This window comes from Haliaeetus albicilla, chromosome 5, assembly GCF_947461875.1.
Source record: "Haliaeetus albicilla chromosome 5, bHalAlb1.1, whole genome shotgun sequence".
In the NCBI taxonomy this organism is placed as follows: Eukaryota; Metazoa; Chordata; class Aves; order Accipitriformes; family Accipitridae; genus Haliaeetus; species Haliaeetus albicilla.
Window position 1 is genome coordinate 25,160,190 of NC_091487.1, and position 26,732 is coordinate 25,186,921.

Below are 26,732 nucleotides of genomic sequence, written 5' to 3' on the forward strand. Positions count from 1 at the left end.
CAACCCAGGAGGGGTTGGGACCCCTCCAAGAGGGAGGACCACTACGGGTTTGTACTAGGCAAACCTACAGCATGTGTGCTGTCATGGTATATGTAGGATGGATTGCTGCTTTGATATTTATGTACTGACCAGAAATCTGTCTCCTTTTTGTCCTGGCGGTAGAAGTGAATGAAAGAACCAATCTTGAGAGATCACAAAGGAAGAAAAGCTGCTTAAGAAATAGACTTCAGTCCCTGCCAACTTTTCTGAGACATTCTAATTGAAAATGACTCCTGGTATGTCTTGAGATGCAAAATTCAAAAGAAAATGAACGCTGCTTTTGAACAAAGGATTTTGCCTTGTACTGTACATTGGCTAAACTTACTCATAAATATACAATAGTTACCTTCCCAGTACCTCTCTGAAGAACTTAGCGAGCAAGATTTTGCTTCTGCTGAGTGGAGTGAAGAGTTTAAAACCATTATAGTTTTCAAGGCTGATGGCCATATTCTTTTACTCTTAAGAAAATTGAGAAGCTCCTGTTACTGAGCATCAGTGAAGAGTGAGAGATCTGTTTCTTCTTAGAAGCTTAGCCTTCCAAAGTAGACCTTTGTCTTAAGGAGCCTGATTCATAATTTTTCTTTAGTTCTTTGGCAGAGAAGAAACCAAGGGATTTTTTGTCAAAATATTCAGGGCTTTTTTTTTTTTTTTTTTAACAAGACACAAACTTTTGTATAGTATCTGTGTATATGGTATATTTAAATCTTTGTTTAGTTTCTATATTTTTTTTCCCTTCTAAGCATCCTTAAAGAGCTGTTCTGGTTCTTGGGTTACTGGTGTAGCACACTTCTGCTTTAGGCAAAGACTCGGGAGTGAATTGACTGAACATCTTACCATGTTGAAGTCCTTCAGTGAAAGAATTGCATCATCCATCCTTCTCTTGCTCTTTCCTCTAAGAGTGCAGAAGTGGTACCCACTGTCAAAGCTGTGCCTTCACATAGAGGAGGAAAGGGAAGTGTGCCCGTGATATCAGTGACCTAGCCCTGTGCTGCATGGGTGAAGGACCAATACAGCAGAGATGGAGAAAAGAGGCAGTCAGTCATCATTTATTCTCAGCTGTGCAGGGATCTTTCATGTGTACTTGAACAAGCATCCCTAAGGCAGGAATGCAACTTTCAATGTCCAGAGGGACACTCATCTAAAACTTCTCTACGCCAAGTAAATACTTCCTCTCCTGTGCAAATTTTCACAGAGAAGGAAACTTGTGGAGATTTATCCCAATATACAATGTTCAGCCAAAATTTGTTCAGTTTATATATATAATTTTTACAGTTTATACTCTGCCTGTGAAAGTGTCAAGCATGCTGGGATCTGTGTGGGTGGCACCTTCTGTGCAGAGATCTGAGGTACTTGCGGTCTGTTGTAACACTGGTGAAGCACTGAGCTGTCTGGGAATGGCTAGTACGAGACCTCGGGAGGTGCCTTGCTGGCTCTGGCGCTGGACCTGGCACCCAAGTGGCATTGGACCGCTTTGGGAAAAGCACCAGTCATTTGACCTGTGTAACTTGAACATGGTTTTAAAAGAAAGAAAAAAGAAACAAACAAAAAAACCCACTCAGATGCCATTGTGATGGCTTGTATTCCTGTAAACATTCCCAGCCTTGCAGTTGTTCACCTGTTCAAGGATTTGGACATGAAGCTAGAGCACAACCATGAAGTGTTTGTGTGAAGTATTGTGCTTTATCTTTCACTAAGAAGAGAAGTGTTTGGTGCAGACATTGGAGCTGTTGTGTTTACGTCCCCAAAAGGGGCTGAGTGAAGGAGGTGATGACTGTGGTGTGTGTTGAAGGCATTAAACTGTGACTCTTGGTATGAAGAATTGAAATTAAAACTGACCTTGAAGAATGCAGTGGATTTTAACCCATGGAAGAATACTCTGTGCTCTTAGTTAAGCAATATGTACTGCTGTTTTCTTGGGAGGGAGGGAGAGGTTCAGCTCAATTTGTATTTGACCCTGGCTAGCAGCTGTTTAAGGAGCAAGGAGGTGTCTGTATGTGAAGGCCAAAAATAGTGTAGTTCTCTGCACCAATGTTCCTATGCAGCAAGCATCGGTAACTTGTTCCTGGGCTGCTGTAAGTGGGAGAATTATTGAGAGGATCAGGGACTTCAGAAGGTGTGGCAGCTAGCAAATTAATTTCATCAATAGTAGGTGAACAGGTCTCACTTAAGTATGCCAAGGGTTGATGCTGTTCCAAAAATACCCATGGCGAAGTGAAACATGCACCAAACCATCTGACTGCTGTAAAGCATTCTTTTTTTTTTTTTTTTTTTTTTTTTTTCAAAATCTCATCCTATTCAGACAGTATTTCTGCTACCCCCTAACGGTATATTAAGCTAAATGCATTTTTAACTTCAGACCAGTTTGGGAGAGATCAGAGGAACGTTGGAGCCTGAGGCTTTAGGCTAACAGCCCTGAAGCCAATGGTGGCCCACATTTCCACAAGCCCTGGGCAGAATTACCAAGTCACAGCACTTCGTCTTAAATTGCACTGTATTCTTATGCCTCTGTGTTGCTATAATGTACATATATACTGGATTTTTTTGTAGATAAGACATTTTAGATAAAATTTTTAAATGGGCTCCCCCCAAAATATTTTATGCCAGATGTCTAATTTTTTTTACACTCGGGATTAACATGAAGTTGGATGCTCTGTGGACAGGGAAAAGATAAATGGATGGTATATTGGCTTTAAAAAGGTAACAATGCATGTTTAAAAAAACAACAACAAAAAAAACCACCAGAGAAAAAACTGCTTGGGGAAAAAAAAATCCATTCAACTATATTCTATGTTCTGCATAATAAAGACTTTAAAAAAATGCTGTATTGTGATTTTTTTTTTTTTCTTAATGCTAATGAGGCTTTTCCACTGTTAGGGAGACCAAACCCTCTTCCCCTTCCTTCCCAACCCCTTTACCACCCCCACCCCCAAAAACCCAACCCCAACACCCCAGTTTCATACTGGCATAGCTGGGTAAAACCATAGCCTGGCTGAGAGCTCAGGTAGATCAGTGTCTTCCTCTAGCCTTGGACTCCAGAGCTAGGACACCTTGCGTGTGAGATGGATGCCTAGCTGTTTCTTATCAGTTTCGGGTCCATCGTACAGCAACAGTCCTGATGCACGGTCTGGAGAAGCTTCTGTTGTGGAGGGAGAGGTCTGCAGGTGTTACTGCTGTTCCTGACATGCAGCACTCCTGCAACTGCCCGCTGTAGCTCTGTGCTAGCCAAGTAAAGCTGCCTCTGCTCAGAAGTTGGGCTGCTATCAGCTGTTATGCTGCTAATGAGATGTTTGAAAGGGCTTCTTGATCCATCTTGCATGGAATTCTTGACCACACATCTGTGTTGCAGTCTGTGTCTTGTTTTAAACATTTCCTTTGATTCATCTCAGCCCTAAGTTTGCACAAGCCAGATGTCGGCATTTGAAAAGGAGGTGCAGGTCCTGTTTTTAGCTGCGGGTGCACAAATGGGCCCAGGTGATTCGCAGGGTTGTGCTAAGGCTCCTATAGAAATGTTGGACTTTGTTTTTCCCTGCTAGGTGTCCCTTTCTGGGGTCTGTGCCAGCACTGGCACTTTTCCTCAGCGGGCTGCAAAGCCTCCTTTCAGTGTCTTTCCCTAGTACTTTCCTTCACAGGCTGATGAACGCCTGTGGAGATCCTGGAAAAGGTGCTCTCTAGATCCCAAGTAAACAGCCACACCGTTATTTCCAACGGGCTCTGGGGGCTAGGAAAGATGCTGGCGGCGCAGGAGAGAGCAGATCAATGATTAAAGACTTATTCTACGTGGTGGCAACTTCCTCCCGCGGCTCGGGAACAGCCGGAGCTTCCACCGGGGAGCACGGAGCCCCGTTTCTGCCCGCCGCGGGCTGGCCCAGGTCTGGGGGCGGCCCCATCCCCGCTCTCCAGCGCGGCGGCCCCAGCCCCGGCGCTGCAGCCCGCGGCCCCCGCCCGGAGAAGGGCAGGGGGGCGGCCTTTGCAAGCGGGATCCGGCTTTCCTCCCCGGCGGCGAGGCGGGAGGCTTTGAACCCCCGATGCGGCTGAGCTCGCCCCCCCCGCGGCCGCGGCCCGGCTCCCGCCCCTCCGTCCAGGGCGCCTCCATCCTCCCCGCCTCATGCGGCCGGGCCGGAGCCGCCGGCGCCCGCGGCCGCCCCGCCTCGCCTCGCCTTGCCGGGAGGGCGCTGCCCCGGCGCTGCGGCGGGGCTCCCCCGGAGGGAAGCGTCCGGTGCCGCGGGGCTTGTGCAAGGCCGGCGCCGGCGCCGCCGAGGCGAGGCGAGGCGAGCCGCCGCCCGGCAGCGGAACAAAAGAGCCCCGGGCCGGGCCGGGCTGGCCCCGCCGGAGGGGCAGCGCCCCGCGGGGCACCGCCGGCTGGAGGGGGTCGCGGCCGCCCGGGCCATGCAGCTGCCGGGAGGGGAGGAGCGGCCGGCGGCGCCCCGGAGGGGGCAGCGCCCAGGGGGAGCGGGGGGGGAGGTCTGGCAGCGCCGGCAGCCCCCGAGCGGGGCAGGGGCGCGGCGGGGCCGTGCCCGGGGCCGGCTGCCGCGCCGCTCGCCCGGGAGGGGCTTGACCGCGCTTCGTGCGAGAAGGAGCAGCTCCCCGGTGAGCGGCGGGGAGCGCCCGCCAGCCCGCCCTCCGGTGCCCGGCGTTGCCTGAAGAGCGGCGGCAGCACCGGGGCGCGACTGGGCGGGGGGGAGGAGAAGAGGAGGAAAAGAAATCAGATTGCCGAAAGGATTAGGAAGGGGGGTGGGGAGGCGAAGCCCTCTACCCCCCCCGCCCCGCACACACTTGTGAAGCTTTTCAGAGTTACCCTTCAGCATCAGTGGCACCGGCAGGCGGGCCCGGGGGAGCAGCGACACCGAAACGTGCTCGGCAAACTGCAAGAGAGATCAGAGGGGAGCGGAGCGGCCCGGGCCGGCGGACCCTGCCCCGGCCTCTGCACGCACCCGCGGGGGACTGCACTTCCCGTCAGCGATTCTTTATATTTTATTCTTTTTTAAAATTTTCCCTGCTCCTCTCGCTCTCTCGAGGAAGGACGGGGGTTGTAGCGTTGCGGGCAGGCGTGCTGCCGGGCCGCCTGCCCTGGGCGTGCGAGGTGGGGCGAGAGGGAGGGAGAGATGCCTCTGATGAGAGGGAAAGTCGTGCTCGTCCTCGGCTTCGTCTTCCTGACAACTTTCCTGGCTGCGGTGAGAGGGCTGCCCGTGAGGAGACAGCGCAGCGGCAGCCCGAGGGAGAGGAGCTCCAAGCTGGCGGAGGTAAGGCAGCCTTTGGGGAAGGATGGAGAGCTGGGAGGGTGCTGGAGCCAGCCCTCCTCAGCCTCCGCGCCCTCTCCCGTGCCCGGCAAGGCTGAGGGGGGCGGCCGGCCAGCCGGGCGGCCATCGGGGCTCCCTCGGAGGCGGTGGTGCACCCCCGGAGGGAGCAGCACCTAACACGTGTCCCCGCGGGCAGGCCGCCCGCAGCCCCGGGAGGAAAAGCGGCGGCAGGGAGAAGCAGGGCTTCGTGCCTCCCCGCGTCGGGGCTGGCTGCCTCTTCGCTCGCTGAGGGGCAGAGCCCTTTCCCGGCCCTGGGGATTTTCGGGCAGCCTCGGGCCTTTGCGTTGCACGGAGGCTGCGGGAAAGGGGCCGGTTTCGGTGCTAGGAGATGGGGGCCGAGTGCCGCGACGCAGCGCGGGGGAAGACCCGTTGCCTCCAGGGGGCAAGAGCCCTCGGAGGAGCGCGGCGTCCGGCCGCAACCCGACCGGCGGTGAAATGAGCAAGGCTGGGGGCTCGCCAGGAACTCCACGACTCCGCTACTGCAAAAACCAGACGTGACGGACTTCAGCCACCATCTCTCCTTCCCGCTGCGACGATCCTGGGGCAGACTGCAGAGTGGTCGTGCTCCGTTCTCGCCCCGGCAGCATCCCCCGGGCAGGCGGCCTCGGGACCCCCACAGGCCGGGGCGGGGGGGGTGGTCCCGGGGCTGTACCTCTCGCTCTTCTGCGAGCCGGATCCTGGCCAGCGCTGGCTTCGGAGCGCGGATCGTGGAAGGCGAAGCTTCAGCGGGCAGTGAGGGACCGGGCAGACTGGGAACCAACGGTGGGACCTGATGGGGGTAACAGGAAGGGAATGGGGAAGAAATAAACTAGCAGGAGCGCGGGGAGAAGGGTTTGAATAAGACAGACAGACAACTGAATGGTTAAAACAAGCTGTTTCCATCTTGGAAACTGTTCTCTGGAGAAAAAGTGGTTCGGGCAGCAGAGCTGTGTTTAAAAAAATACCCTCTTGAAGAATGCTACTGCTAAAAGTGGATGACAGGAATAAGTGGGAAAAGTGGCGATGGGAGGAGGCTGAGCAGGACAGGGTAAGAGCAGCTCAGCCCTTGCTGGCGATGCACAGCATTTTGGGAAGCAGCAGGTTTGATCTGCACTGTCAGTCAGACTGGCAGAGGAGATGTCGAGTGATGGGAATATACCTTACTGCTAGTTATTGCCAACACATGGTGCTGATCTGTGGAGGAATCATGCTGGCAGCTCCTGTCAGATGCACTAAACTCCATTCTAGCATGAAATCCAGGGAACAAGTGTGAAGAAGGAGTCTGCCACATGGAAAGCCTGGCCAACAGGCAAGAAAGGGCATGGGCTGCATCCAGCCAAGTACCACCAGTCGAGCCTAGTAATGGTTTTGACTGGAGTGTGGACCAAGCAGATGCAAAGAGGACTGCTGGGGATGTTACGTGCTATAGCGCTGGTAATACGATGTTGGTGCTGTACTTCACTTGTGAAACTTCAAGCGTAGAAGTAGATGCCGGTTTGCGCGCCAGACGAATGCCAGGCAGAGTGTGCTTGGGCTCTGGCTGCAGAGGGAGTAGGGATTTACACTTGAAATCTGGGAAAGTATTGCAGCCCTGTGGCAGGGGGCATAAGATAGGGACAAACTGCACATTAGGAAGCTGTGCAGGTCCTCACTGCAGGACCCTGCAGCGCAATCTCAGGCTTCTTTTAATCTGATGTCTAAAATACATCGGGAAGCAGGGCGAGCTGCTGTCAGTCCCAGTTTTGAATGGTTGTGAATGGGGACCGTTGTGTGGCCAGCCAAAGATCACATACGGCACTTGCACAGCGCAGCCTCTGTCCCGGGGATCTTTGCTTCTTGCAGAAATACAAACATACAAGAAGTTTATAGGCAAAGGTTTGAGGGTGGAGGTAAGGTTAGGAGCAAGGAGGAAGATGAAGAATGGATTCCTCTGGGGGGGGTTCTGTTGGTGCTCCTGTGCATACTCTTGCATCCCTCGGGGTACTGGCTGCACAATTCACACGGCGGGGAGAAAGCATGTACAGGCATGTGTTTTCTAGCTGTGTTTTGGGAGGAAATCCTCTGTTTCTGGTGCATGTGGGGGAGAATTTGGAGTAGTCATGCCCGGCTGAACTAAAGCGGAGAGCACAGCACAGCGGTATGGTGGTTAAAAAAAAAAAAATCCAGAGTGATTTTGGGTCATACACACAGATGGTTCCTGTTGCAGCGCTGATAGGTCCTGTCTCTATGGCAGCAGGGCAGCCACAGCTGGAGTATTGGTTACACTGGGTAATGCCCTACAGATGTGGGTAGAATGAAGGGGGCCAGGAGGAGAAAAATAGAAATGTCGGAGCAGAGCAGACAGACAATCAAAACCATTAAACAATTACATAACTTGGATTTATTTTAATTTAACATCTTTATTTAAAGCAAACATTTTTCCTTGGTTCAGAATCAAATGGGAATTTTTATAATATGTGCTGAGCCTCAGACTTGCACTTCTATACTGAAATAATTTAGAAGAATTAAAACCATTAAGGTTTTCAGTAAATTTTTGAGTTAGAAAGTTTTATAATTGCAGGAAGGATGGACGGAACACATGCTTTATCTTTGGGTGATAACCTTACCGGTATGTCCCAAAGTCCTGTACCTCAGTCAGGATCCATTACTTCCAGCCATTACCAAAGGAGCAAGCACTTGGATTTACATTTTCTCAGCTGTGATACTGTGCAGAAAAGCTTTGCCTGAGTTACACTGAGTCCAGCAGAAGCAACAGATGTAGCAAGAATATTTTCTCTTTCTTAAGCCTATTTGACTGGAAGTTGAAAAGGCAGAATACTTTCTTTCCAAACCGTGACTGAAATCTAACAAGAGAAGACACCTGCTCATTTGGAGGCTTTTTGGTGATGTGTGGGAAGTCAGGTGGGCTCTGAAGCAGCAGGCAGGTGTACAGCAGGGTTTTTGGAAAGTGCTTTTGCAGGTTGGATGCATCACACTCTAATGTGGGCAGAAATGTGGCAGGTCCAAGCACTGACCCACACCAGCAGCTCTTCAGATTTGGGTGACTGAACACTTGGAGAAGCTTGTGTCCCTTGTGGAGACAAGGGACGGCTCATCACATTGCTTAATGGTTTGTTTATTTAGGAAGCCAGGGGGCTTAAATGCAAAATATGTTTCGATAAACTCACTGGATTTCAAAATATTGGCTTTGAGCATTGTTAATAGATATTTGGATTCTTTCCGACTGATACCAATTGGTTCCAGTGCTCTTCTAGTAAATCGAAAATAGCTAAAGCTCTAACACGCTAGAAATATAAACATTAGAAGTGATTACATCTGTATGAACCAACACAACTGCTTCAATAACTGTGCATAGAAATAATAGTACCAGCGGTAACGGTGATGGGGGTGTTGGTAGTGAGCATCCTGGCTGTGATGGGGTGCAGCAGAGCAAGCCAACAGTGTTTTATGGAGGGTCCAAGCTGCCCAGCCCAGCTCTGGTGGGCTTGGTGGGTGCTGCTTCGCTGGAGGGAACAGCTCTGAGAGAGTGTGCCAAAAGCAACAGCAGCGAGCTCCCTGAGGCACCCGGGGGTGTTACTGCAGGGCTGGGACAGGGGCAGGGTGAGAATCCAGGCTGGAGCTTGCTGTTGGAGTTCCCCTGGTCTGAGGCTACGAGCAAAGCAAATCTGGCGCCTGCAGTAAGAGATAACGGAGGGCAACAAATGAAATACCAAGCGTAGCATGAGGGCTGTAGCTGGCTGCGAATCAGTGGGTTTGTACAACACCTGGTATGACTGGCTCCTGGCCCCTGAGAAATAAGGAAACAAATAACAACAGTATGTATTATTTACTGATTACATCAGGCAGTGAGAGTAGCGATGGGAAACTAGGTTTGAAACTGAAGGTCTACAGCAAGGTGTTTTGCTTGCTTGTTCAAAATCATCGGTAGCAGTCTTGATTTAAATCGACCTGCCCTGTGCGTAGGGAGTCTGAGAGCAGAGGAGTGCTTAAGAATGAAATTGTATAGCAGTGACGCGACGCCTGGCTGGAGATACCAGCAAACAGAGTAAAGGAACTTCAAGGCGACGTGGCGTGGCTGTACTAGATAAAAAGTGTTAAAGGGAAACATCAGCTGGGCTTGAGTGGAGTTTGTCAGGAGACTGCAAGTCGGGGTAGCCCTGTCTTTTGGGAGTCCTCACGTAGCCTAGACACGCTGCCTGGGGACACCAGTGGGGTGATGGGCTGGCAGGAGCCCAGAGCGGCTCCTGCCTGCGCAGGCATGGAGGTCTGCGGGAGCCTCCCATGTGCCTCCCCCCAGCTCTTGGTCCCTCTCGACTCCCCCAGGGCTGTCTGGCCGCGAAAAGGATCTCGCTGTCCCCAGAGCCGTCTCGCCCTGCTGCAGATCTCCAGTTCGCCTTGTCACCCATGTCTGCCCTGCGTGGGGGTACCTCGCCGCTCTGCCACCCCGTCGGGAGGGCTCAGCCGGGGTGCAAGTGGGCGGCCGGGTCGGTGCTGGCTGCCTGCACAGCCAGATCCCCGCGGCCACTGCGGGCTGTGTCAGTAGCAGAGTCATTTTGCTTGCGGATGTGCTTTTTACCTTTTCATTTCTTCAGCAATTAAGCGTTCTTGTCCCTGGCTTTGTCCTTGGCGGAGGTCGGATTTGTGGGTACAAAACGTGCACTGAAGCATCCTTCCGCTCTGAAAGGGGCTCTTTGTGCACGGGGAGGTGCTTCGCCCTTTGTAGCAAATTTCCTTTTGAGAGTGCCAAATTATCTTAGTCAACACAGTTGAAAACCCTCCCGCCCTGGGGCTGAGGCAGGAGCAGAAACAAAGGGGAGCTGGGTGTAGGGAAGCTGCCCGACAAGGGGGCTTCTTCCCTTTTCACTGCACAAATAGGTCTGCTGCGTTCCCATTGTTACAATCAAAGGGGTTCCTGTAAAAGGCACATGTAAGGGGAAGAGATTAGGCATAAATCGCTCCACGGGGCATTGCCCAGCCCTCTCTCCGAGTTGCCCAAAGTGTCCGGCTCTTGCAGACCTTCTCCTTAAAGACAGACGGGCTGGGGGACTCATCCTGCCTCCATCTGTGGTCCCTCCAAGCCCAGTGACGGTGTGGAGGGAGTGTGCTGGGGATTAATTCCTGCTTTCCTCTTGTCAGGGTCTTAGGGGTAGGAAGTGCAAGCCAGGGATCTTCTGTTTTCCATAGTATCAATAAATATTCTTGCACTCAGAATAATCCCCAAAACAAGATGCCCGGACACTTCCCATAGGGAAGCCTGAGGAGAATCTGAGCTACAGTGACGACACCAAGGTAGCCCGTGCCGTCCAGCTCCTCCAAAGCAAATGTTGTCAGCCAGAAGCTTGGTTTTTGTATAAAATACCAGAGCTTGTAGCCAAGAAGCAGGGAAGAGATCGCAGCCATGTTTCAGTGTGAAAATATTTCTGTTCCAGACACAAGCTTGCAAAAGCGCAAGGACTTCTTTTTGATAGAACATTTTTGCAGGGAACCTTCATTGGGCTGTTGGATGCTTTTATGTGGCCAGCTGTAAAAGTCAGCCTGCATGGTGTTGTTTCTAAGCAGTTCAGTTTCTGCATGTTCCCTGTGTGTAGGGGCTCCTGGGGCTTGTCTGAGAAGCTGTTCTGAGATATAAATCATCTCAGTACTAATGAGACAAAGACACCAAAAAGATGGTGACCTACCCGCCTCTGAGTCCCAGGTGGCTCTTGGTGTGAAGGGCACCAGTGCAGGGGGCTGCAGGTTGGTTTAGTCTCCTGGGGAAGGATACAGCTTCAAAGGGAACACAATGCAGTAAATTGCTGCCTTCTGCTGGTCCCAGGTGCCGTTGGAGGGGTGCGAGGTGGGGACCTGCCTGCAGACGGCCAGGAAGCGCTGGTACACAGAGGGAAGAGGTGGTGAGGCATGGGTTTATCTTGGATTAAGAGCTGCTGGTTGGCCCGGCCTGCCAGGGCCTTATCGAGCGCGCAGGACTTGAGATGCAAGGCATGGCTGGGAACACGTCCCCAGCCAAGGGAGCCTCCATCATGTAGGGCGCAGTGGGAGGCTGGCGCATGGCATGGGTACGGTGCCCTTCAGGTGAGCCGTTCCCCATCCCAGCCCCAGCAGCTTGAGCCTGGGGGCGAGCAAGCCAGCCCGGGCTCTCTCCTGGCAGCTGAGCCCCGAGGCGCTCGCCGGGCGAGGGAATAGTATTTGTGGCATGGCCGGGAGGTGCTGCAGGAGGTGTCCCACCAGCGGAGGGCAGCACCTCTTCGTCTCCCTGGGATGTCTTCTCTTCCCCACCACTTTGGTGCTCGCCACTGCTGCCCTCCCTGCCCTCCCCTTCACCTGCATCTGCTCCCGCAGCAGCCAAAATCCCAGGGGAGGCCAGCGGTGCAGCGCCATGGAGCACCTCCAGCAAGACAAGGTGTTGCACGGATGTCTTCACATCCACTGTTCACCCGCACCCCCTCCCCTCTGGGGGCACTGCGGTTGCATTACATGGTTAAGCTGGCTGCTCCTTAAAAATTGAAGATCCCCCTTAGGGGACCATCTAGTTCTTCTCTCCTGGGGAGCATCCACAGGGTGGCCCCCCTCATGCCTCCGATGGAGGAGATGCAGGGCTGCCCAGAGTTGCTGTGGGCATCTCAGGGTTGGCTTGGCTTCCCCCGCACCTGGGAATACAGCTTGGCTATTGCATGTCTGTGCCCACCCTGGGGACCAGTCCTGGGGTTGCAGCAGAGGTCCCACTAGGAATTGACTGGCCAAAAGGAAGAGGAGGGCTCAGCTGGGGACTAAGATGCTGGGGAAGTGGGGCTCCCAATTTGGATGTGCCCTAGCTTTCCTCTAACTTTGGACTTGACTCTGCAGCCCTACAAGCCTCATGCTTCCATCTGGTGGGGGGAAAAAAAGTAATTATTTTTTTGTGATTATTTTTTCCTGGAAAAGCATATGAACAGTTGAATTATGAATGACACAGACTGGAGCCAGAGAGGAAGGTTTCCCTACGCCAAGACCTTTTCTCCACTCCACACTGACATGACAGAGTCATTAAATCCTGCCACTGGACTGGGGAGAGGAGCTGTGCTCACCCCTGGGCTGGGGAGCTGCAGCCAAACACCTGGGGCAGGGGCTGCTGGCTGCACGTCACCCCAGCTTTGCCCTTTCGGAAAGCCGAGATGCAGCATCCCTGCCTGGATCCCTTCCTGTGCAGGCTGTGGAGATGTTCCTAGCCCATCTCAGGTGCCCATTTTGTCTGTTGTTGAAGGGATCCCTGATGGATTTGCATTTGTTTGATCGGCTGCCTTCCCTGCCCCTCTGCCTGTGGGGTGTGGGGGGCAGCCTGTGCACCCTGCGTGGGACAAGGGGAGTGGGTACCCCCTGCACTCCCACCTGCCCTGTGTCCCCCCCTCACTGCAACCTCCTCTAGCAGGCTGGGGGGGGGGGGCGAGGGGAGGCTGGGGTTGGTCTGGTCCCTCCTGTTTCTGCACTTGCTTTGCTATATTTGGGGTTTTTTCCTTTTGCAGTTTTGCCTGGGCTGAGGCAGGGAAGGAAGCAGCAGCGGGAGCCGTCGGAGGGTTACAGTGTGCAGGCTAACAAATGTGGATCATTAGCTGGAACAAGTTAATGGTTACTGAAGCACATGGGGTATAGAGCTGGAACAAGTTAACAGCAACTCAGTCCAATGCATTAAGAGCTTATGCGTATTACAGCTCAACTATGTTAACAGAAAACACGTGCCCTAGCAGGAGCATTTGCCAGAGAGCACCAGAGGGTATGGATGTGTGTCTGTTTACCTCTCTGAGGGACCTCTCTGCATAGTCCCTGCTCCTATACCCACTGCTGTGCTCTATCTGAGCAGCTCCCAGCTGGTCTCGCTGCAGCAGAGGTCTCAAGGGTATCTTCCTCCTCAGGTAAGGGTGCCTTGCCACCGGCTGGGTTCCTCACTGCAGGCACCACCTGTCAAGGGTCGGCACTTAGGCAGAGTCTCTGGTGTGAGGACAGCCCTGGCTACTGTGCTGAGACATGTCAGTGGTGCTAACCAGATGCCCCAGCTTCTCCACTGCAAGGCCTGTGTGGCCCATCTGTGTAGGAGGCAGGGCAGTCCCTCCTGGGGGGCAGGTGGGGAGGAGAAACTGAGCTGTGGTGAGCCTTCCTGAGAGCCTTCTCCAAGTACAACATGGGAGACCTGTGTCTATTCCTGGCCTTGCTGCAGGCTGCCTGAGAGACCTGGGGCACGTCATTTTCTTAGTCTGCAAAATGGGGGTTTTACAGCATTAGTCTCTGTGTTAAAGAGGGACAAGATACTTATGGTAGAGAAGTACCTGCCTGTGACACTGAGGAGGGCAACAGCCAGGCATGGCGAGAGGTGAAAAGCCACCAGGCTCCTACTTGTCTGCCTTGTGTCACAAGTGACCTGGGGAGTTGGCTGAGGATGCCATGGGGAAGTTACTCATCAGCACGCCTGCAGGAGAGCCAGTTGCGGGGCCAGGCTGTGCCAACAGGGAAGCTCAGTAAGGAGCACTGACAGCAGCCTGGCCAACCGCCCTGTTTTCAGTCTTGCACAAAGTCAACTATGTCGTGTCCTTGCCCCTCGCGGTGCTGCATGCTGCTGCTTCTCTGTGTTGTGGTGTCTTCTGCTCCAGGGCTGGCTCTGCCTCAGGGGCAACCGAGTCACCAACCTTGGAAAGAGTTTTGAGATTACAGTTGTCGCAATTGTGAGACATGAAAACAAATGAGACATGAGGAAGCCTTTGATGCTGCCTCCTGCAGCTCCTTACTCAAGACAGTTGGGCTGAAGCTAATTGGAAAAGAGAGTGATTCCATATGAACTAAAGTATTTTGGTAACTGCATGAAAATTATAATCATGAGGGCACAATAATTATCTGCACAGCCCACAGTTTGCTGCTGGCTCCTGCTGGTCTGTCATAAACAGGATCTGCCCACGCAAGCGTGATAACCAAGTGCCTTGTCTGTTCCACGAGCACTTGCAGACCTCTCCCAAAACCTAAAGGGAGATGCTTGTGTCTTTATTTAAAAAACAAACAAAAATGGCACTCAAGTGCGAGTTGACCCTGATGTGGACCAGTGAGTAGAGCAGTTGGAAGATCATGTGCCACTTGTGCCACAGCCACTTTGTGGGCAGGAATGTAACCCAGGGCAGAAGAAGAGGGAGGCAGCTGGAGGTGTCCACTGCCTTAAATTACCTCTGGCAGATCTTCCAGAGCTCACCTATCAAAACCCTGAGTGATGGCTCCTGCTAAACCACTTGCCTATAAGTCTAAAGGTGCTGTGTCTGATCATTGGGATTGTGGCTCAGGAGGTCTTACACACAGTAACAGGCACTGGGTGACATCTTTGTCTTCCCCATTTTCTTGTAGGTACCCACCCAGCTCTTGACACCTCTAGAAGCACGCTGTGCTTTGGTGCAGTTCTGGGAAATCTGTTAAGCAGGTGATGAGCTGGTGGGTAGCAGAGGTCACTTGCCTGATGTGCATCCAGTGCATTTTCCATCTGGCTGAAAGACTGCCCGTGGATGGGTAATGTGCTGATGGATGGGTTATGAGCCAGCAGGATCAAACTACAGCCCTCGGGAGGCTAACACGGTCTCAGCTGGCTGGGCTAAAAAAGCCCTTTCTTTGAGCAGTGTCTGTGGTGGGGTCATGAAGGAGAGAGCATGCTCAGTACTATGGGACGGAGGCAGCATAGCACACTACATTTGTTCCTGTTGATGACCCTGCTGTTCAACTTTCCTTTATTTTAAAGAGACTTAACAGTGTTACTTGTTAGCACTGGAAGAACCTGCCCTTTTTCCCATTCCCACCAGCGAAAACTGTCCTGAGCCTTTCCACAAACTACAGTCTCAGACCTGCCCCCAGACAGGCTGGGCTTCCTTCTGAAGCAACCAACCAGCATCCCTCTGCTTCCATAGCTTTACAATAAAACCCTGCTCTGGAGTTGTTCCTGCCTGGTTTCAGTCCGAAGATGAATTTTTTTTGAAAGCTCTCTCCAGATCTTTGCAGCTCATTTAGGTGAATATGGAAGGAAAAGTTTTATGGTAAAAAGAAAAAAAAATGTTCTGATTTCTATTTTGTACTTGGCTAATTTGTAAGTGGGCAAGTTTGCAACAAACTGCAGGACAGATTTTAAAATAATTTTGCAGAGAGCTTGGGGGAAAGAGTAGGAAGATGCTTGTGTAGACTCAGGTCTATTTGGGAGAAAGATCAATAGTTCCTCTGCTGGGTTCTTTTTTCAGTACAGTGTGGTAAAACTGTTCAAAGGAAGCCTAACACAAGCAGTAATGATTAAGCAACAAAAACCCCCATTCCTCATAATTATAGCCCAGTGCGATACCGGCCTTTAGCAAATACATCATTTTCTTCACTGCAGTGTTAACAAACCCAAAACACAGCCTGAACGTTGCCTCTGATCTGACTCCCGTGTGCACAGGTTTCTTTGCTTCAAGCTGAACGAGTTTATGTACTCGCTAATTGGCTCGGATAGGGGTGGGTGGAAGCTGCGTCTTCTGAGCTTGTCCTATGGCAGGGACTTGCTTGTTCCACACCGCTGATGCACAGGCTCCAGCAGTGCTTTGCCCCTGGGAGTTATCTCAAGTGTACTTGGCTTGGGTTTAACCCCGTGATAAAGAGCAGGTCTGCTTAGCAATGTATATAGTTACAAAGAGCACTGCCTACGGAGAAGCTGAGAAATGTGCTGGAGGGACAAGTACCTGTGGTTGTGGTGGCAGCACAGTGGTGTCCCTGGTTGCCAAAGGACAGTACAGCACAGGGACTAGTCTGTTGATGTTTTCAGGTTTTAAACTGCTGTAGGATCTGAGATGTCACATCTCTAATAATTTTTATGTAAGATCTGCAGCATGTGAACAGCAGTCGTTTGCTTTCTTAACCCAGGTTCAATTCAGAGTCTTAGAGAAGTTTATAGCAAAATCACAGATTTTAAGACCAGAAGAAATCACTAGATCCTTGAATTTCTTCCCTAGCACAGATGCGGTACATATGTGTTGAGCCCAGTGACATGGGTTTGACTGTCTCTACAAGAGATACTGCCACTTTCCTTGTTAGCTTGTTCCTGTGGTTAATCACCTACGATGTTAAAAGCATGATCCTTATTCCTCAGTTGAATTTGTCTGGCTTTGCCTCGGATGTGTTGGTTCCTATTATGTGTTTCTGTTCTGGATTAGAGAGTCTCTGGTTCCTGATGACTTATTGCCTTAAAGAACTGGGAAATCAAGTAATTGCTTTCTCTTTTTAACATAACAAATTGAATTGTACAAGTCTTTCACTGGAAAAGTCTTTTCATCCCTTGACATGGTTTTGCAGCTGCTCTCTTCACCATCTTCAGATTTCCAAGCAATTTTAATAGAGGTGTGTGGACTAGAAACGGGAAAACATCGGTCTTTAGAGAAATGATGTGTGGCCTTTCCCCACACCTTTTCCATACACCCTGTCGCCCATGTTATGTACAAAGTAGGCACAACAGTGGGGTGAATTGCTGACGAGTTCCTTCCCTTTCCTAACATCTTTGCTGAGCTTGTGCCCCAAGGTCTTTAGGTGGTCAGTCCTACATGCGGGAGAGCCTGGATTATGTGGGAAGGGCTCCTGGGCTGGTAGGGAGGTGGGTGTGATCCCGCTTATAGCCTTCAGTCTAAACATGGTCTTCACAAATGAAAAGTGCATGCTTTTTCCCAAGTGCTGTCCCAGAGTTTCCCTCGGGTTCCTGCCCTGGAAGCCCTTATTCCCAGCGAGGCAGGATATCCCAAGTGTATGCAGGAGGAGCTGCAGCAATTTCCCCTTTGGCTTTTTCCTTTGGTGCTGTCTGGTCACAGGAAAAGGCTGGAGCTCGGCTGTGAGATATTGATGGCTTCCCGGCACTGCGCGCTCTGCTTCTGCGGTGTGGTGGCAAGTGTCCTTCCCTGGCAGCAGCAGGAGAAGGGAGCTGCTGACAACGAGCTCTGTGACGGTTTGCAGCCTTTTTCTCCTGCGCTCCGTGGAGAGCGGGGGAGTAGAGTTTTCACTCTGCGCAGGCCAGCTCTTCTCTTCCCCTAGCTGATGCACTGCAGTGGCTTAGCTCCCGGCTTGATGGCTTTATCCAGCTGTTCTCTAGGCAGGGCAGAGGAGAGGGTGTGTCACGTGGCAGGAGTGCGATCCTTGAGGGCAGCTGCCTGTGTGGCTGGCAGGAGCCCCTTGGTGACACGGAGAAGACACATCTGCCCGTCAGGATCATGGTGCCATGGATGCTCTGACCTGGAGAGAACACTGGGCCTCATAAGACCTTGCTAAAATCCATGGCTTGATTGGCTGGGGCAGGGCAGTGAGCAGGACCTTGCTCAGGAGGGACGTCTTTTGATGCAGGGAGAAATTTTGACCCAGCAAAGCCTTGGAGTGATGCAGACATTAGCAGGAGGGAAGGGTTGGGTGGTAGAGCGCAGTGACCGTTGCTGAAGGACCCTGGGCCATCCAGGGCAGACACCCCCAGGGTCTTTGTGCCTCCGGAGGATTTAGGAGCCGAGGGAGCTCAGGGCGAACAGAGTGACACTCCCACAGCCAGTTCCCCTGGGGCAGTTTTACATTTTCCCTGTGGGAACAGTACTCTGAATTTCTTGAGCTTGTTTGGGCGTAAAATCTGAATTAGGCACTGAGTGTAAGTTTGGAGACTTGGAGTCTGTTCCTGGCTCACTTGCTCTGATGTCCTTGGGTGAGCTTGGATCTTGTTGCTAGAGGAGACCTTGCTTTCCATGTGTATTAAATTTGGGTCGTCTGTGAAATGAGCTTACCCAGCCCTGAAAAGCTCATTGTAAATTAGGGAGGAGCGCCAGCCTCGCAGGGCTGTTGGCAGCCCCTTGTGCAGGGGTTGCGCTGGGCACGCGCAGCTGGCAGCAAACCCAGCACCGGCAGGTGGTATCATGTGGCCAGCATGGGGCCATGGCCAGGTTTGCCTGCTCAGCCCCCCCTTGCTGTTTCTGCTCCACCTGGACTCCTCCTTGCTGCCTCCCAGGGAGTCTCTGGGCACAAGAGGAGACCTGGCAAGGGGCTGAGACACCGGGAGACAGGCTGGAGCAGAGCTCTGGGCATCCTTCCCATGGGTCCTTCCCAAAACCGTTGCGGTTTTGGATGAGGGCAGAGGGAGCTGGGTGGGGAAGGTGCAGGCAGAGGGGTCTGTCTGTGCCCATGTTTGCTGCCAGCAGTGTCACAGGAGCCCTCCTGGCCAGGGAGAGGGGTAAGCCCCAAACACACCTCGCCAAGCAGCACAGGCTCCCTCCTCCCCGCAGCCCTCTCTCCTCTGGGCCCATCCGGTGAAGTCTGTCACCAGCCTTTCCCCTCGTCCAGCCCGCTCTGGGCAGCAGCCAAGGGACCAGCAGCGTCCCTGCTGCTCTTTTCCCTCCCCCAGGGACTGGGGGGTCGAGGGCTTTGATGTGCGGGCACAGGGCTGGGGACAGGCTGTGTGCGCTCATGAGAGCCTGGCCAGGCTCCAGCTGCCTTTGAAGTGCTCCAGTGATCAGGATGAAAGGGAGGGGAGTCCTTCCCTGAACCATCTGGCTCTAATTGCAGGTAGAAATGCCTCTCTGCATCCCTCTGTAGGGAGGGGGCATGCCGCTCTCTTCGTTAATCCCACGGCTCTTGGCCGGGCTGGCGTGAAGGGCGAGAGCTTGGGAACAAAAGGGGGTTTCAGCTGGGCAGCCAGAAATAGGCAGCCGCTGGCGGAGATGCTGGGGGTTTGGGCACCTCTGCTCCCAGCCTCGAGCTGCAGGGCTCTGCAGACCTTCCCAGGGACAGCCCATGCTGCGGGGGGGCTTTGCCAGTTGTTCCCATCTCCGGTTTCTCGGGCGCACTGGAGCCTGCTGGCCCTTGACTCGCACTCTTTCATGCCAGCGCGCGCTGAGTGCGGGGACGAGGAACGTGGGAATTCGGCGTGAGCCCAGCCATTTGGCAGGGTTCGTTGGCCGCCTCCCCGCATTGCCGGCTGGCTGGCACTGCTGCCCTGGCAAGGGTCCCTGCCTGCTCCCCCTGCACCTCCTGGGCAGGGCTGGCCCCAAAGCGCCACGTGCCACCGCAGCAGCAGCCATGGTTAGAGCCATTGGCAGCGCTGGCAAGTAAGTTTTGTTGTCCTATTCGGCTGGGCATCTTCCCTTTCCCAGGGAGATAAAGGTAGCTGGGTTATATCTACCAGCAGTTTCTTTCCCTCCTTGTGGTAGCCTTTGGGCAGCATCCGAAATCTCAGTTAAACCTGTGTTGCTTGAAGTCACCTGCCCTAATACCTACACCAAAGAACAACTTATTTAGGTGAGGTTTTCCCCTTTGTCATAAAGCCCTTGTTATAAACTTTTAATATAAACATATAAAATTATTAAACGTGAGCTCTGGTAACTGTGAGCAGAAACAGCCCTTGCCGTTACCCGTCTCCAGGGACCAAGCAATGGCCAAAAAGGGAGAGCGAGAAGTGGAAAGCCAGGCAAGATGGGCAGTGGGACAGCAGAGGGGTGCAGAGAGAGTGGTCATGGGGATGGGAAGCACCAGCCTGAGTCTACCTGTAGGTTGTTCAGGTGCAGTGGGGCCAAGCCCTGGCACAGCAGAGGCCACTGGGTATTAACTTGATTAATTAACATGTTAATTACTGCCTTGATCCTGCAATAAGATGGGGTGGAAGAACCTTTTGGTGGAGGAGACCAGACTCTCCTTTACTGGGCAGTGGTTTGCTCCCCACACAGCCACCTTCAGGAGATGTCCTCACCACCTCTTCCCTCTCCAGGTCTCTGCCTCATCCGACTCCCGTTCGGCGGGGAACGAGGAGCTGCCGCCATCCGGCAAGGCGCGGGGGCTGAGGCGGAGCGGGCAGGCTGGCCCGCGGCGGCACAGGCGCCGTGGGGTGGCTCAGCCGGCTGCCAGGATCCCAGCAGTGCCCCAGCCCGGCGGTGCTGGCCGGGAGGAGAGCCTGCCCTTCGTGCTGGACCTGCAGAGCTTGCCAGGGCTGGCCAACGTGGACCTGAGTGCCCAGAACCCCAACATCCAGGTGGGAAGCAGGTCTGGGCGGGCCGCAGGGGGATGTGGGCGAGTGCTGCATGTGCTCCCCAGCCTCATTTGATTCCCTAAGAGGAAAGATCTCGTGAGTGGGGTCCGTGTGGCTGCTGCCATCGATCTTCTTGGTAACTACCAGATGCACATAACTGGCACAGACAGGCTCCTTGCCAGGGGAACTTGCTCATGGCCCTTTCCCTGCCCCCCACAGCCCCTCTCCGTAGAGCATGAGCAAACACTCCTATGAGGGTGACCTCTCAATTTCCGAGGGTGGTGTTGGTCCCTGTGGGTGACCACCAGCCCCCCTGTGCCTCCGACTCTGCCCCTGTGTCCTGGTTTCAGTCCCTCTGGATAAGGCGAGACCTTTTGCGCTCATGGCCTGGTCCTGCAGCCCAAAGCATCTCTGGCCTCTTGGGCAGGGGCATGGGCTGGTAGGTCTGTCCCAGGGCTGTGCCCCAGCTCACTGCCCTGCCTCATATCTGGCCTCCAGGTGACCATTGAAGTGGTGGATGATCCTCAGGCTGAGATGGAGATGGACTTGTTGAAGGAGACAAGCAATGACTGGTCCCTGACATCCTCTGAGTGGTTGTCCCACAAGGACCTCTTCTGGCCCCTCTTCTGGGAATACACCAACCCCACTGAGGAGGAGGAGGAGGAGGATGCGGAGGAGGAAGAGGATGACAACTTGGATGTAGGGGACAGGGAGGAGGAAGAGGAGGAGGAGGAGGAAGATTACACAGCAGAGTATGAGGAGGAGGAGTCCATGCTCAGTGGGGTGGGTGGTGACTGGGACCAGCAGTGGCCTGGGCAGAAGAATTGGATCTTTAAGGAAAAATATAATTATGGTAAGTCCTCCTGGGCGTGTGCAGCTGCCCCGCAGACTGGCACGGCCCTCCCCTCCCCTGCCTGACCCACAGCCCTGTCTCACTGCAGAGGGAGCAGCCCTGCACCAGGGATCACAGCACACTGGTGCGCAGCTCGTACTTAAAAAATAAGCAAGCATGCCAAGGAGCAAGGCTAGCACCCAGTTGGTGCTGCCAGCAGTCAGACATGCCAGCGTCTCAGCGGGAATTGACCTTGCATGTAATCAGACTGGAGCGTGGACTCTAGTGAAGACATGCTCAGAGGAGAAATAGGGTGTAAATGTTTAATGGCAAGTGCTGCTGCCATTAATGCAGGTCCCTGCAGCGGCACCAGTGCCGGAAGCCTTTGCCACAGATCTGGGTGCTCCCCAGGAGAGGAGCTGCAGAGGGTTAGACGGCAGGTGCTGGCGGGCGGACAGGCCAGGGCACCACAGCAGCTCCCTCCTGCAGCTTCCCGGCCATGAGCCCAAAACCAGTCATCCTTTGCTAACACATGATACTTCAGCATCACGGCCAGTGCACTGGGCAGGTTTGGTGAGGATGGGGATGGGCAGCGATGCCTGTCTGGGTTGGTACAACCATGAGCAAAGCTGTGAGAACGAGAGCCTTTGCTTGGAGACGGCTTCCCTGGGCTTGCAAGTGAGGACAGGGTTGGCCAGCTTGGCATCACATGGCTGGGCACCTCCATGTGCCCCGGGCAGCACCGGCCCTGCATCCCTATAAAGTACATCCGAGGGACAGACCAGAGCTGTGGGAGGTCCTGGGTGGCTGCTGGCTTCCCTTCTGCTGAGGCTTTGCTGAGGTCCACCATTCTCTACCTCTCCCCTGCCATGCACAGACTATGAAGATGAGGAGGAGTGGAGCCCGTGGTCCCCTTGCAGCATCAGCTGTGGCAGTGGGAACCAGAAGAGGACCCGGTCCTGTGGCTACGCCTGCACAGCGACGGAGTCGAGGACCTGCGACCTGCCACGCTGCCCTGGTGAGCCCTCAGCCATACCAGTGCTTGGGCACTGTCCGACCCTGGTGTGGGCTGGTCTCCCAACGCTGCAGGCTGGGCATTGCTCATGCTTCAAGAACTAGTTATGTTTAATGTGATCTGGGCTAATGACCACAGGGCTTTGTTTCTCTGAAGAAGCTCTGATGGGGCTTCATGGCTCCCCAGGCAGTTACATGGTGCCCAAGAGTGGTAGAGCTGGTGTCCAGCTTGGTGGGCAACTCCTTGCACCTCTCTTACACTGGGAGCTTGAAATCCTCTCCTGAGGCACATTGAGACCCAGCTCCATCCACTGGGATTTGCATGAGCCACAGCCTTGGGCGGGTCTGTCCTGTGTGTCTTGCTGCTGGCCCTTCCTTCCAGGCACAAGGCTGTGTTGCCAAAGCAGTGGTGGGAGAGGGGGTGGAAGAGGAATGGTGTCTGGTGCCCTTACAGAGGAAAAAAGCCCACCACTCTTTCTAGTGTTCAACCTGGCTCTGTGGGTTTTTTTCTCCCCTCTCAAGGAGCAGAGGGGGAAATGGTCTTCCCCACAGAGGAGACGCCTTTCAAAAGTGACAACACCACAGAGCTGTTCAACTCAGGTCAGCCTCTGCTTCTGCCTTGCACTGGGGGCTTCGGTGCCAGACCCCACGGGAGGTGTAGCTGGCTGGTGGGGAGGGCTCTGCCGAGGGCTCCCGCATCTAGTGTCCACACCTAAGTCACCCAAACCACTGCCACGTGCAGGCTTTGGCAGTCATGCTGGGAAACCCAGTTCCTCCCACAGGCCTGGTACACCACTGTCCTGCTTTGCAGTGCAGTGGCTGAGGCCAGCCTGCCGCGTGCCCTCTCCCATGGGGGGATGCTGCCAGCCTGGCCCCTGTAGTGATGGGGGGCCCCAGGCAGAGCCCCTGCAAGGGCAGCTCTGCCCCAGCATGAAACCCCTTCCCTCTGTACTGCTTCGGGGATGGAGCCTGGCTCCAGCTCATCCCAGGAGCCTGGCTGCTCCTGCCTGGCGGTTGCAGGCTCCGCTGGTGGTGCTGGCGAGGCTGCAGGCAAAAGGCAGCTGGGTAAAGTGGGGTGCGGGCTGCGCATGCCCTCACCCTTTCGGTGCCCTCCTCCCCCAGAGGTGGACAGCTGTGAGAAGTGGCTGAACTGCAAGAGCGACTTCCTCACCAAGTACCTGAGCAAGGTGCTGACGGACCTGCCCAGCTGCCCCTGCTCCTACCCGCTGGAGGCCGTCTACAGCGCTGTCAACCTGCGGGATGAGCAGCAGGGCAAGAGCTTCCGATGGCGGGACGCCAGCGGCCCCAAGGAGCGCCTGGACATCTACAAGCCGACGGCGCGCTTCTGCCTGCGCTCCATGCTCTCCCTCGACAGCACCACCCTGGCTGCCCAGCACTGTTGCTACGACGAGCACACCCGCCTCATCACCCGCGGCAAGGGGGCCGGCGTCCCCAACCTCATCAGCACCGAGTTCTCCCCGGAGCTGCACTACAAGGTGGACATGCTGCCCTGGATCCTCTGCAAGGGCGACTGGAGCCGCTACCACGCCGTCCGGCCCCCCAATAACGGGCGACGGTGTGCTGACAACCCCGCCGAGGAGGAGTACCTCTCCCAGCTGCAGGAGGCCAAGGAGTACTAGCCGCAGCCGTGCTCACAGGAGCCACGGCCACCGCCGGCTCCCACCCTGGCCCAGCCTGGCAAAGCCCCGGCCCTGCTCATGGGCTTCTCGCTGGCACCGGGCAGAGCGGGGAGGATGCGCCATCCGTCTCGTCCCTTCAGAAGGGCACCTTGGCTCCCCTCGGGTTTCCGAGGGCGCTGGAGGTTATCGCGGTGCCATCCCTGCCGTGCCACCCGGGGTGGTGCCGTGCCACCCGGTGTGGTCCCGAACCCCGGGATGCCTGGGCTGGCGCGGTGAGCCGCAGGGGATGGGAGGCATAAAGGGAACAGGGGCCTGCTCCCGTCTGCTTTTGTTCTCTACAATCTTTCAATGCAACCTGAAAGCTGAGCGTCTGCAGGGCGAAATGGCCTCAGCTCCTGCTGGCTTCACGCCGCATCTGAGGAGCTGGCCTGCTGCAGGCAGAGCTGCCTGCTTTTGCCTGTACACCTGACCTGGCACACACTGGTCTACTTCTGAAACTGGGGGGGGGCTCCTCCTAGGGAGGGGCAGGGCTGTCCCAGCCATGTGTAGAGTGGGGCCTCCCCTCTTCTCGGGTTTTTGCATGCACGGTTGGGAAGGAGCAGGGAGAGGCTTAGCAGGGCTTCATGGGTCCAGGACGTATGTGGGGCAGGAGGAGACTGGCTCACCTGGGCTCCCTTGGCAAGATTACCTTGCCAGTGTGGTTTTGGCTGTGAAAGGGAACACTGAGTGCCAAAGCCAGACATGGGTGGACCTCAGAGGAGGTCAGCATGAGGGGGACACCACCTGTGTGCATTTCAGCCCATCTGCCTCAGTGCTTGGGGGAGCGGGGTGGCAGCACCCATGCAAGTCCCACCACCCCCCTGCCTCCAGGCCTCAGCTCCCCGGCAGCCCCCGCAGTGGGTTTCAGTGCTCGGGAGTACCCATGACACAGCTCAGCAGAAGGTCCTGCTTTTCCCACCCACAGCCCTGCTGGGGGCAGGAGGCAGCTTGGCTGCTGCTCGTGCCGTTGCTGGAGAGGAGCAAAAAGCACTGAGCCAAGTTCTCCATGGGATTGGGAACAAGTCAGGTGCTGCTGGGAGCACCCAGCGTTGCCCCTCTCTGGTCTGCCGCTGGCCTTGGGCCCTGCTCCATGCTGTATCTGCCCAAGTCCCCAGCGAGAGGCAGCCCAGAGGAAGCGAGTCGTGGGCGCACCCTGCACTCCTCAGGCTCTCTGCCTGGCCAGGTGAGCAAGTGTGGCTCCAAAGGAGGAAGACACACACATGCTAATAATGTCAATACCTGGTGTCTGCAGATCATGGATCATGATGGTCTCCATTGGTGCTTTGGTCTTGCCTGGGTTTTATTCAGCTTTTCATAGATCCATGGCAGTTTCTCCCAGCATATTTTGGGAGCTCCACAGTTTCCCACAGAGAAACTAGGCTGAGCACCTTTATCCCTGGACGTTCAGTCGTGAAACCTGGCAGAAACTGTTCACAGTTTTATTTAGCAGATTTTATGCATCAGAGGAAATAAAAGAGCAAGTCAAGCACATGTAAAGAAGAATGGAGTCATTTCTAGACTAGAGGTTTCATCCAAGGCTGTTGGCTACTCCATGCTTTTCTGCAGGACACTGTTGGACAAAAAAGCATCTGTCTGGATGCAGAGGTCCGTGGTTGACTGTCCTGTTCTAGGTCTGTCCTTCTTGCAGGAGCTTTCTCCAAGGCCAGTGAACATCCATGGTCTGATAGCTCTTTGGGAAGTCTTTCTAGGAGTGTCTTGTATATGTTGAGTGTATGTTGATCCCTTTGCCTTGGTTACTGATAGAATATTGCATCCTTGGTCATCAGTACCTAAGCCTTCATTGCTGGTAAAACAAAAGTATTAATGAAGTTATCACTGAATTATTCTGATTTAACTACTATTCCACACTGGTATCCCTAGACTCCAGTCATGGGTGCTATCAAAACTATGTAGACACCATCAATTTCCCAACAGGCATGCAGTCTGAGATGACCAGTGTTATGTAAAGGGTGAGAAGGAAGACACAACCAAATAAGCATGGATGGAGACCAGATCCTGGTAAATTTTCATGACCATTACATGTTCCCTAGCCCAAATGGTCATTTGCTCACTTGTTTCTGGTAAAGAGGTAGGTCAAAAAGAGGTGGTCAAGTTTGGGTGGCAGTGATCTGGTGGCTTGGTTCTGGGAGCCTGGGATGTGTGCTTGGTTCTGGGAGCCTGGGATGTGTGCAGGGAGGCTCAGCAACAGACATGGAGGCATTTGTATGGGAAGCAGACAAATTGAGCAGCCAAGGCCATGAAAGAATGAGCTTGTTATCTTCTGTCATTTGGTAGAGCAAATTCATATTTCCTCTCCCATATCATATATCATCATTAATTTCAGCAGACTGTCAGAGGAGCTTATTTACCATTAGTGCACAGACTTCTTTGAAACAACCTCCCATTAAATGTGCCTAGTCTCCAGTATTAGACCCATGCATGGAAGCAGGACCTCTGCAAACAGCCTTTCTTGAAGGAGACTTTCAATAGCTCAGCCAATTTGTTTGTTAGACTGGCTGCTTTATGGGGAAGTGCTTTTGTAACAAGGACTGTTACCCAGGATTTGCACCCTCCTGCTCTTTATACTAGGTACGTCAACCAGTCTAACGCCCCAAAAAGAAACTATAATTTCTGTAATAAACAGAATTCTCATCCAAGGGCAAGTAGAAAAATTTCTTGCATTGAGAACCGCCCCCCCCCAAAAGCTTGTTGAAACCCAAGTGGCTGTTCTGCCTCGCTGCCTCTATGGTTTGGATGATACAGGCATGAAGTGGAGCATGAGAAACAAGAAGCAGTGTTGTTCCTCACACAAGCACCTTATGCACTGGGAGGCTTTGCAGGGCACCATGAGAAAAGTAGACATCAAGCAAGCATTTATTTTTATATCCCATCAA

General features: G+C 53.9%; 1 protein-coding gene across 2 annotated transcripts; it reads left to right on the plus strand.

Annotated features, from left to right (window-relative positions):
- The first annotated feature begins 4,506 nt into the window (after nucleotides 1–4,506).
- ISM2 (isthmin 2) lies at nucleotides 4,507–25,996 on the plus strand. Of its 2 annotated transcripts, none has more exons than XM_069783772.1 (6): nucleotides 4,507–5,279; nucleotides 20,056–20,316; nucleotides 20,812–21,166; nucleotides 22,023–22,163; nucleotides 22,688–22,759; nucleotides 23,282–25,996. In XM_069783772.1, the coding sequence occupies exons 1-6, from the start codon at nucleotides 5,142–5,144 to the stop codon at nucleotides 23,797–23,799; spliced, it is 1,485 nt and encodes a 494-aa protein (XP_069639873.1). In that variant the 5' UTR covers nucleotides 4,507–5,141; the 3' UTR covers nucleotides 23,800–25,996. The 2 variants fall into 2 exon arrangements, with proteins under 2 accessions (XP_069639873.1, XP_069639872.1); XM_069783771.1 differs by having other exon boundaries at nucleotides 4,511–5,279; nucleotides 22,682–22,759.
- The last annotated feature ends 736 nt before the right edge of the window (nucleotides 25,997–26,732 follow it).